Source organism: Hippocampus guttulatus, chromosome 1 (genome assembly GCF_054856545.1).
Source record: "Hippocampus guttulatus isolate MCC_2025c chromosome 1, RoL_Hgut_1.0, whole genome shotgun sequence".
NCBI lineage: Eukaryota > Metazoa > Chordata > Actinopteri > Syngnathiformes > Syngnathidae > Hippocampus > Hippocampus guttulatus.
Window position 1 is genome coordinate 28,045,081 of NC_141261.1, and position 10,997 is coordinate 28,056,077.

The following is a 10,997-nucleotide window of genomic DNA, read 5'->3' on the forward strand; positions in this document are numbered from 1 at the left end:
TATTATTATTATTTTATTTTTTGCATTGCTGCTATTTTAAAATATTGCGTACCTTTCGGAGCTAGTATTTCTACTGAAGATCAGAATGAGTACTTTTCCCAAGAATAACTGTACAGGGAGTACATACATTGGTAAATGGAGTCGCTGTTGTTGCACTTTCTTCCACCGCTGTTCCAGGAGTTGATTGTGATTTGTGTGTCGCTGCTTCGCCGACATTTCTAGCAACAAAGTATTATTGTTAGCAACAAGTTTTTATTGTTATTCAATAAGAGAAGCACATGTACAGAGGCATTCCCCCCCCCCCCACGATTGAACACGTGATCTTCCATAAATATTTTTTTTCTCGAAGGCTACTTACCTTTGAATATTAAGTGCCTTTTCGTTCACCTAGACTTTGCAGCGCTTCACTATTTTACAGCGGAATCCTATTGATTGTTTCCCCATTGACTTTGTGCAGCATGTTTCGGCTCTCCGTTGCCATAGACACAGCACCACCGAGAGGATTCTCAGGAAAAAGGCGGGGCATGTCAACTTGTTTTTTTCCCCCTCTTTCCTGTGGACTTTTCCTAAACTCATATTTTACTCGCAATTCATTAACAGAGGATTCGTAGGAAAACGTCCAATAAAACCAAACATGTAACACAACAAATATATCAATTAATAACACTCAACATAATTTTTTTGGTCAGAAATTCCTTCATGGGTACCTCAACATATTTGTGACAGTGGCTATTTACTTTTTTCTAGCACATTAGGCTTTTGTTTCCCTTAATTGTTTTTGAGTTTGACCTATAAAACCTTGCGCAATATGATTTTTTTCCATTCATTGTAATTTGTAGCGATGACGTTTCAGAAAACCCCCACCTAATCCCTAAATCGTAATTGCTATATTTCTTATTATATTATTGCAAGAACAGCAATAGTTATTATTATTATTATTATTATTAATCCATTTTCAAATCTGCTTATCCTCACAGTGGTATAATGCGTGCTGGAGCCTGTCCCAGCCGTCTTTGGGCAGTTGGCGGGGGACACCCTGAACTGGTTGCCAGCCAATTGCAGGGCACACAAAGACAAACAATCTTTGACAGTCACAATCACACCTAAAGACAATTTGGAATGCATGTCTTTCGAATGTGGGAGGAAACCGGAGTACCTGGAGAACGGGGAGAACATGCAAACTCCACACAGGAAGGCTGGAATCATGAATCGAACCCCTCACCTCTGCACTGTGAGGCGGACGTGCTAACCAGGTGATCAACCGCGCTGCCCATTATGTTTATTATTGTTATCCATCCATCCATTTTCTAACCTCACGAGGATCGCGGGCATGCTGGAGTCCATCCCAACTGTCTTTGGGCAGTAGGTGGAGGACACCCTGAACCGGTTGCCAGTCATTCGCAGGGCACACAGACGAACAACCATTCGTGTAACCGCCAACATCCATTACAAATTGATTAACAGGATATACCAAGTACCTGCATAGATTTCTCTTGTCATACTATTAGGTGGAAAATTACTGCATGTTATTTCCTAGTTTGTCATTCTAGAGAGAAAGTGCAACCTTCAGTTTCCTAGAAGGATGCACAATTTGCTCATTGAAACACTGCCAATCACAAGAGAACCCAAGCATCCTCATCCACATTTTTGCGTGTAGCGGGACTCTTATCCATGTCCTCCGCGTCCAAAGATTGGTATTGTCTTGTTATACTGCCACCTCATTCAGTGCAGTGTTGCTTATCCTGGTGGGTATTGGTGGGGATATGGGGTTAGCACGGGCCATTCAAACTCAGGCCGCCACTGTGCCAATCAAATGATCAGAACATGTGTTGTATGTTGACAGTAAAAATTAGTTTGCACTTTTTTACTTTGCATTTAAATACATTTCAGAGTACTTCCTATTACTTAAGTAGAAGAGTCCAATCAGTGCTTATGATTTTATCAGCGACCTTTTTAATGCAAATATCTACTTCTGCGGGCGGCCCGGTAGTCCAGTGGTTCGCACGTCGACTTCACAGTGCAGAGGTACGCGGTTCGATTCCAGCTCTGGCCTCCCTGTGTGGAGTTTGCATGTTCCCCCCGGGCCTGCGTGGGTTTTCTCCGGATACTCTGGTTTCCTCCCACATTCCAAAGACATGCATGGTAGGCTGATTGAACACTCTAAATTGTCCCTAGGTGTGAGTGTGGGCGTGGGTGGTTGTTCGTCTCTGTGTGCCCTGCGATTGGTCGGCAACCGACTCAGGGTGTCCTCCGCCTACTGCCCGAAGACAGCTGTGATAGGCCCCAGCACCCCCCGCGACCCTAGTGAGGATTAAGTGGTTCGGAAAATGAATGACTGAATGAATATCTACTTCTGCTTTAAATCCAGAATGTGGGTACTTTTGTTCAGATTGGTTTCGTCCTGTCGCAGTAACTGAAAGTGAAAGCTAGGGGGTGCAGTGATGTGCTGTCCCTGGCGCACCTAATAAACAGCTCGGGCAGAGGCAGAAGAAGAAGAAGAAGAAGCTTCCGTCGTTGAATCCTAGTGGCAAGTTGCTAATGCTGAACAGAAGCGACTCGTTTGAAGGTATTGTCAATGCCTTTTTATCTGGGAATGAAATAATTGTTGGTCTGCGCTATGGGCAGACACCCGTTCCAGAGGGTTCTAATTTGTTTTGAGCCCACGAAGCGGAGGCTGTGTTAATTTAGTTTGTACTTGGTGCTATGCTGTAGTCAGGCTTCATTGTTGTGTTTTTATCATAGGCCTGACTGTACATTTCCGGTGCTGTTACTGTTAAAACGACGGGGTTGTCGTTTAAATAATAATGTTTTGCTTCAGACTGTTACCTCAGACCACTTGTATTCCCTGTATTTAAGGCTTTATCATCATGAGTTATGCAGAGAAACCAGACGGCATCACGAGGGACGAATGGATGGATAAACTCAACAATGTCCACATTCAGCGAGCTGATATGAACAGACTTATTATGAACTATTTGGTGACAGGTGCGGTACTCAAAATGAATTTTCATGAACCTAGAACGCAAAACAAAAGCAGAGAACATGGCATCGGTTTTTGTTTTGTTTTGGCAACAGAGGGCTTCAAGGAGGCGGCAGAGAAGTTCAGAATGGAGTCTGGGATTGAGCCAAGTGTGGACTTGGAATCCCTTGACGAGAGAATAAAGATCAGAGAAATGATTCTGAAGGGGCAGATCCAGGATGCCATTGCGCTGATCAACAGTCTGCATCCGGAACTGCTGGATACTAATCGCTACCTTTACTTTCACTTGCAGGTAATTTCATCCATTTTTTAAAAAATCTCTACCACATGTCTTCATTGGGGTGAGCCAGAGCCCAACCAGTAGAACTTGGTCAAGAGGCAATTGTATATGTTGGACTGGCTGCCAGCAAATTCCAGGGCACAAATACAAAAAACACTATTCACACTTGCATCCAGTTTATGAGCAATTTAGAGGAGGAGTCAGTTTTATCAACTGTGAGATAATTTTACACATTGCATTGTGAGCTTTAAGAAGTGCCTTTGAGTCAACAGCCTGTTACAACAACTCAGTTTCATCTTTATTGATACTTCCACCGCTTTTTTTCTTTCTGTGTTTAAGTATTGTGGTGTGTTGTTGACATCTTCCCTAAGCCTCAGATGCATCTGTTTTCAAAATTCCATAAAGAATATTTGTGTCATTCAGCAGACATCTTCACAATTGTTGTTTTGATTCATGTTTGCATATTTTTAATTTGTTGTTTGCAGCAGCAGCATCTTATTGAGCTCATTCGCTTGAGGGAGACGGAAGCTGCCCTCGAATTTGCCCAGTCCCAGTTAGCAGAGCAGGGGGAGGAGAGTCGAGAATGTCTGACTGAGATGGAGAGGACGCTGGCCCTGCTGGCATTTGATAATCCAGAGGAGTCACCTTTTGGAGATCTGCTCAATATGATGCAGAGACAAAAGGTAACTTTCAAATATAAAAGCATACCCCCCCCCCCCCCCCCACACACACACACACACTTTTTTTTTTGGCGCCTGTGAGTAAGAATGTCATCTGGTCGCGTTGGTGCTAGTGCATACGATTTAATGCTCCCACCAACACAGGCATTCTATTAGACAATGGCGAGGTTCACACTGCAGGCAGATGCAATTCAGATGGGATTTATTGCCCATATTTGACCTCTATCTGATTTTCTTTATGGTAGTCTGAATGGCTCAATTCCGATTGATTTCAAATCTAACCTGGGTCACTTTCATTTGTGGTCCTAGGTCAGATACATATAAAATTATTATACAATGCGATCTTAGTCTGTACACCCAGGTCACATATAAACAACTTATTCGTCATCCAAAGCCCCAAATGGGCTCCGCACGGGTGGGAAACAGTGCTTCCGGGGGGAAAATCTCAGGTTTTTGTGCATCTGCAAAGTTGTAGTAACAATGTTGACTTTATATTTAACTGTAATCCCACTTGAAACCTGCCACATAAAGTGGACATGTATGGTGATGGTAGTAATTCAGCCACACAGGCTTTTTTTTTTGCTTTTTATGCGTGGCAATGATGTGATATCATTTTAAGTAGATGTCTCCAGAGATCGAAAAAGCCTTGCCGTGTCTCCCCCAAAAATTTATACATCCCCTCACATTGCCCCTCTGTAGGTATGATATGATATAAAAAGGTGAGGCCCAACACACTGGATCACATTTACTTCCATAAACACTATGATGTGAGTGACGTCTCTTCTGCACAGGCAGGTCACTTTTGGGTCACATTTGGTTCACACACCAGACAGACTGAGGTTGCATTTAATATGTAATATGAACACTTGCACAGAAAAAAATTGGATTTAGCTAATGTAGTTAAGTCGCCCACCTTTTCAATCTTCTATAGTTTCCAAATTGTGCAGACACCAACCACTGTGAACTTGCACTCAGGCTACAGATGCTTTTTTTTTTTTGACATCGATATGCTTGCCACACTTGTGCATTTGTCCATGCATTCCCCATCAATAAACATGCTTCACGCATTTGTACTCCAAATGGTGACCGACGAAAGCAATAAACAAACAAATAGCTCTATTTGTTCTAAACTTGGATGGAAATACTGGGAAGTCACCCAAAAGAAGAAGCATACAAGGTCAAAAGTGTAATCGCATGTTAAATACAGTATTTGTAGAATAAAAAAACAATTTGTTTGGTTTGTACCACAGAGGGCTGAGTTTTAACTTTTATTTTATAACTAACTGTACACTAAAATGCTCTCAAAATTCAGCTTTTTTTTAAATTGTTTTTTTCCCCCCTCAATCAATTTAGCTTTGCAAAGGGACTGTCATTTTCAGCAATACCTTATGATAGTTCTACACTTGTTAAACTTGCAACATACAGAATTAGAATTACAATTTTGTCTTTGCACAGTGATTAAAATTTAGTCCATAACGCCCAGCCCTAATTGTAACGAAGTAAATATCAGGGAAATAAGATTATTTGTCTATCTTTCAGGTGTGGAGCGAAGTGAATCAATCTGTGCTCGACTATGAAAATCGGGAGTCAACCCCCAAGTTGGCCAAGCTCTTGAAGTTGCTGCTATGGGCTCAAAATGAACTTGATCAAAAGAAAGTCAAGTATCCCAAAATGACCGACCTCAGTAAGGGGACCATCGAGGAGCCAAAATAATGAAAGAATAAAATGGACACATTTCCGATATCTATTTGTACCCCCAACGAAATGAGATATCATCTTTGTCCACCAAAGGTTTCCCCTTTTATGTTGAACTGGACTGATGCTATTTTAAAATGACCTCTCACTCAATGGAACATGTTATTTTATTTGGTGTTATCATGTAGATATATGGAATGAAATCAGTATTTTTTTGTTTCATATTTACATGTACACTAGTTTTTTTTCTGTCTGTTGGCAGGGAAAGTTGGTATTGGAAAGTGAATAAAGCCTAAATTAGGTTGTCAGTCTGCGTGATTATGCTTCCAGTGAAAATGATTGGCTGTGTGTGCATGTCCTCAACAAAAGCTTCCACATGTCAGCAATGAGACACAGGGATGTTTCTAAATGCTTGTTTGACTGTAACTTTCTTGTTAATGGCTGAAAAGGTTCAGGCACCTGCAGACACAAAGACACGGATGCTATGATGTACATGAGTGAAATAAGCTGCTCTTTTACTATATCTGCTGTGCTTCCATTCGCTGTTATTTTATTTTGCAATAAATGCAAGTTTTCCAATTTTCCCAAAGCTTGGAGTGTTCGATAACAAGGAATGAACTAACTAAATTCTGATAAGGGGACTTAGAGACTCAGAAAGGTACCCAACACTTACTTTAGCGAAGGCATATATTTTACACTGGAAAAACCTCGCAACAAACCACCAAACATCACAAAAAGTATCATTCACTTACAGAATGGATACATAGGTTAATTGTATCTTCTGCCGGTGCAGATAGTGTAGTGGTACTGGCGCCTGACTTGTGTGTGGGCAGGGTGGGATCTGTTCTCACTCACTGATGATGTGGGTGTGAATGGTTGTTTGTCTCTCTATGTGCCCTGCGACTGTATTACAACCAGTACTGTATATCTATATCAAGCCCCAGGTAAATCACTGTAAAACCTTTTTCAATTTCGCTTTAGAAATATTTTCAGGTGAAAAAAGAAAACTACACAATAACCTCGCTTTATAAATATACTGTACTTCAGTGGACGTCACTTGACAATAGCGACCCCCATGGAGACAAAGATCGTGAATGTCAAGACATAATTTGCAATATTTTAAACATGTATGTAGCTTTTGTTTTGTCACTTTGTGTTTGTTGTTACGTCGTGTGGACCTGATGTGGACTTTTTTCAGCATTTTTTGGCCACGACATTCATCAAGGAGGAAACTCTGTGCTTGGTGGTTGCGCCTTCTCGGCAGCATGGATATACCAGCACTGGTTTTGCCTGGGAGGAATGTCGGCGCCATTTGACTGTCGTTGCTGGACAGTCCCGGGGCGCTTGTGTCTTGCGCCTGTTATGGGCAGCATTTTTCACAGCCCCGCTTTGTTCAGCGGAGAGATCGGTGCTGTTGAACGGTCTGCGGCTGGATGGATGTAAGGCTTGAGGAGCCGACGATGAGAAGAAAGGAGCGTTAGCGCGGAGCGCCGATGCGGATGTGGAACTGGGAGTCGCGGCTTGGAATTGAAGTGGATTTACATGGGACAGGAGATGTGAGCCAATCTCTTTTTCGTCAATGGACGCTATAGCTTCGCGTTTGCTTTCAAAACTTAGCTTGTAGCAGACGTGTGCACATTTTCAGCATGACGTCTCTGATCCACTGGTGAAAGGACACTTTGATCCTCTCCTCTTTCATCTATAACTGCTTCAGACAACAAAGTGTATGCAGAAAAGTGATGAAGATTGCACGACTGTCTGTGTCCTATGTGTTGTGTTATTTTGACTTCAAAATGGCGCCGCGTGAGTGGCTGCCTTTCCAGCAGCTCCTATATTTTGTTGTTCTACTTATTCCTTTCATAACTTTGCTGCTGTGAATCGGGAATTTCTCCATTGTGAGACTAATAAAGGTTTTCTTATCTTATTTGTTGAGTAATTGTTACATTAAATTAGTTATTCGAAATAACTTTTTGTATTGACTGGGTGAAGATATGCCGTTATCTCCCTGCATTGTTATTTCGTGAAATTGATGAAGTGCTTGGAAGAAAAGATATTCCTTCATTTATATAAATAACGGAAATTATCAGAATCAGAATCATCTTAATTGGCCAAGTATGTAGAACACACAAGGAATTTGTCTCCGGTATAACACGCTGCATTAGTATCATCGTAAACAACAAAATCATTTAACCATTTTAGAGTGACCAGTAGCAGTATTTGTAGTACAAGAAGAGTGACTACGTCAGTGACTGTTTAAGGAGTTAATGGCTAGAGGGAAGAAGCCGTTTAAGTGTCTACTGGATTTGGTGCGCATGGATCTGTAGCGTCTGCCTGAGGGGAGTAGCTGGAAAAGGTGGTGGGCAGGGTGCGGGGGATCCAGGAGGATTTTCCGTGCCCTTGTCTTGATTCTTGCAGTGTGCAAGTCCTCAAGAGTGGGTAGGGCGGTGCCAACGATTTTTTCCGCCGTCCTAACTGTCCGTTGAAGTCGGATTTTGTCCTTTTTTGTGGCGGCCCCAAACCAAACCGAGATGGAAGAACACAGGATTGATTCGATGACTGCCGTGTAGAACTGTCATAGCACCTCCTGTTGCAGGCCATGCTTCCTCAGCAGCCTCAGGAAGTACATCCTCTGCCGGGCCCTTTTCAGGATGGAGATGGTGTTGACTTCCCACTTCATGTCCTGGGAGACTGTGATTCCCAGGAACTTGAAGGTCTCGACGGTTGACACGGGGCAGTTGGATAGTGTGAGGGGCAACTGTGGAGAAGAATGTTTCCTGAAGTCCACGATCATCTCTACAGTCTTGAGCGTGTTCAGCCCGAGGTGGTGTCGGCTGCACCAGAGCTCCAGCTGCTCCACTTGTTGGCGGTACGCAGACTCGTCGCCGTCTTTGATGAGACCGATGACCGTGGTGTCGTCTGCGAACTTTATGAGTTTGACAGCTGGATCTGTTGAGGTGCAATCGTTTGTGTAGAGAGAGAAGAGCAGTGGAGAGAGGACACATCCCTGTGGGGCTCCAGTGCTGGTGGTGCGTATTGATGATGTTGTTGCTCCCAGTCTCACCTGTTGTGTCCGTCCCGTCAGGAAGCTGAGGATCCACTGGCAGATCGTAGGGGACACACCGAGGTGGAGAAGTTTGGGGGTGAGGAGTTCCGGGATGATGGTGTTGAACGCAGAGCTGAAATCCACAAACAGAATCCTTGCGTAGGTCCCTGTGCTGTCGAGGTGCTCGGGGATGTAGTGCAGACCTATGTTGACTGCGTCTTCCACAGACCTGTTTGCCCGGTAGGCAAACTGGAGAGGGTCCAGCAGGGGTCCGGTGACGTTCTTTAGGTGGTTCAGCACAAGGCGTTCAAAGGACTTCATGACCACAGACGTCAGGGCGACAGGCCTATAGTCGTTCAGTTCCGATGTTGCCGATTTCTTGGGAACTGGGATGATGGTAGACTGTTTGAAGCAGGATGGGACCTCACACAGCTCCAGAGATCTGTTGAAGATTTGTGTGAAGACCGGAGCCAGCTGGTCAGCGCAGACTTTCAGGCAGGAGGGGGACACTTTGTCGGGCCCCGCAGCTTTCTTGATTTTCTGCTGCTTGAAGAGCCGTCTCACATCCTGTTCGTGGATCTGTAGTGGAGAAAAAGAGGGTGGGGGGGGGGGGGGTAGAGTGGTTTCTGGTAGAGGTGTGTGTGTGTGGGAAATGGGGGTGGCCTTTTCAAATCGGCAGAAAAACATGTTTAGTTCATTAGCAAGACCCTTATTGTTCACTGTTTGGGGGGGTGGCATTCTATAGTTAGTGATTGCTTTCAGGCCATTCCATACAGATGCAGAGTCGTTAGCAGAGAACTGGGTTTTCAGCCTCTCTGCATAGCTTCTCTTAGCGATGTTAATTTCCTTTGTCAATTGGTTTCGGGCGTGTTTGTACAGTGCCCGATCTCCACTTCTAAATGCGGCCTCTTTCTCTTTCTTGAGTTGCCTGAGTTTGGGAGTAAACCATGGCTTGTTATTGTTGAAGGAGCGGAAGGACTTCGTTGGTACACACATGTCCTCACAGAAACTGATGTATGATGTTACAGTGTCTGTGTATTCATCCAGTGTGCCCGTTGAAGTTTCAAAGACGCCCCAATCAGTGCAGTCTAAGCATTCTTGTAGAGCTAGCTTTGCTTCATCTGTCCATTTTTTCACAGTTTTAACAACCGGTTTAGCACATTTGAGTTTCTGTCTGTATGTAGGTATTGTGGTCAGAAAGACCCAATGCTGCACGGGCGACCGATCGGTATGAATTTTTGATTGTTGTATAGCAGTGGTCTAGAATGTTGCCTTCTCTGGTGAAACAGTCGATGTGCTGCTTATATCTGGGAAGTTCACGGTTAAGATGTGCTCTATTAAAATCGCCCAAAATTATCAGGGGTGACTCTGGGTATTTTAGTTCGAGTTTGTTTACTTGTTCGGCTAGCGTTTGTATCGCCGTGTTAGCGTTAGCTTGTGGCGCAATGTAAACACCGACTAGTAAAAAGGAGGTGAACTCACGTGGCGAGTAGAATGGCTTGCAGTTTAAAGACAGCGACTCCAAGTCCGGGTTGCAGTGTGCGTCGAGCTTCGTGACATCAGTGCACCATTCTTTGTTGATATAGAAGCAAATCCCGCCACCTTTCGATTTCCCTGATAGCTCCGTGTCGCGGTCGGCTCGGAGAAGGCGGAAACCGGGTGGATGTAGCGCGGAATCCGGGTGGCGGTCACTGAGCCAGGTTTCAGTGAAGCAGAGCGCAGCAGAACGTGCAAAGGTTTTGTTGGTCTTTGTGAGGAGAAGTTCATCCATCTTGTTTGGCAGAGATCGTAGATTAGCAAGATGGATCGATGGGAGCGGGGTTCGAAATCCGCGCTACCGGAGCTTGACGAGCACGCCGGCTCTCTTCCCCCTCCTCCGGCGGCGTTTCCATGCTCCGTACAGCGCAGCCGCTCCGCTCGCGATTCGCTCCGAAAAACCTTGTGGGTTTTCGTGTGCTGGTGAAAAAAGACCGAGCGTAGACTCCCCAATGCGCAGCAACTTTTCCCTCGTGTAAGTAAGCCGCTCAGGGTCGCCAAAAACTAACGAAAATGACAAAAACAGGGATAATACTAGGGAGCGTGTGACCGAGGTTGCCATACCTGTCGGCGCCCGATGATTATGTGTTGTGAATGAGCCATATATGGTGTTTACATTCGCCTCGACGCCTTGAGGTCGGAAATGGGACAATCCGAGTGAGATAAACTCGATTTCCCACCTTTGCGAATGCAGAATCACATACCCTCAGGCTGCTTCTGTGTTCAGGGAGTCAATCTCGAATCATTACACACATGCTGCCCCGTAGCATCCTTCGCATGAGC

At 44.4% G+C, this 10,997-nt stretch overlaps 1 protein-coding gene across 1 annotated transcript; it reads left to right on the top strand.

The window, feature by feature from the left end:
• Positions 1 to 2,477: 2,477 nt before the first annotated feature.
• LOC147211249 (glucose-induced degradation protein 8-B homolog) lies at positions 2,478 to 6,224 on the top strand. Its single transcript, XM_086124382.1, has 5 exons — positions 2,478 to 2,566; positions 2,857 to 2,985; positions 3,076 to 3,272; positions 3,746 to 3,943; positions 5,480 to 6,224. Exons 1-5 carry the CDS (start codon positions 2,539 to 2,541, stop codon positions 5,651 to 5,653), a joined length of 726 nt encoding a protein of 241 aa, XP_085980508.1. The 5' UTR covers positions 2,478 to 2,538; the 3' UTR covers positions 5,654 to 6,224.
• Positions 6,225 to 10,997: the final 4,773 nt, after the last annotated feature.

Excerpts from the sequence above, each read along its gene's own strand:
- LOC147211249 (XM_086124382.1), top strand. The coding sequence starts at position 2,539 with ATGCTGAACAGAAGCGACTCGTTTGAAG. Across the intron at positions 2,986-3,075 it reads TATGAACTATTTGGTGACAG|AGGGCTTCAAGGAGGCGGCA; the intron begins GTGCGGTACTCA and ends TTTTGGCAACAG. Across the intron at positions 3,944-5,479 it reads ATATGATGCAGAGACAAAAG|GTGTGGAGCGAAGTGAATCA; the intron begins GTAACTTTCAAA and ends TCTATCTTTCAG.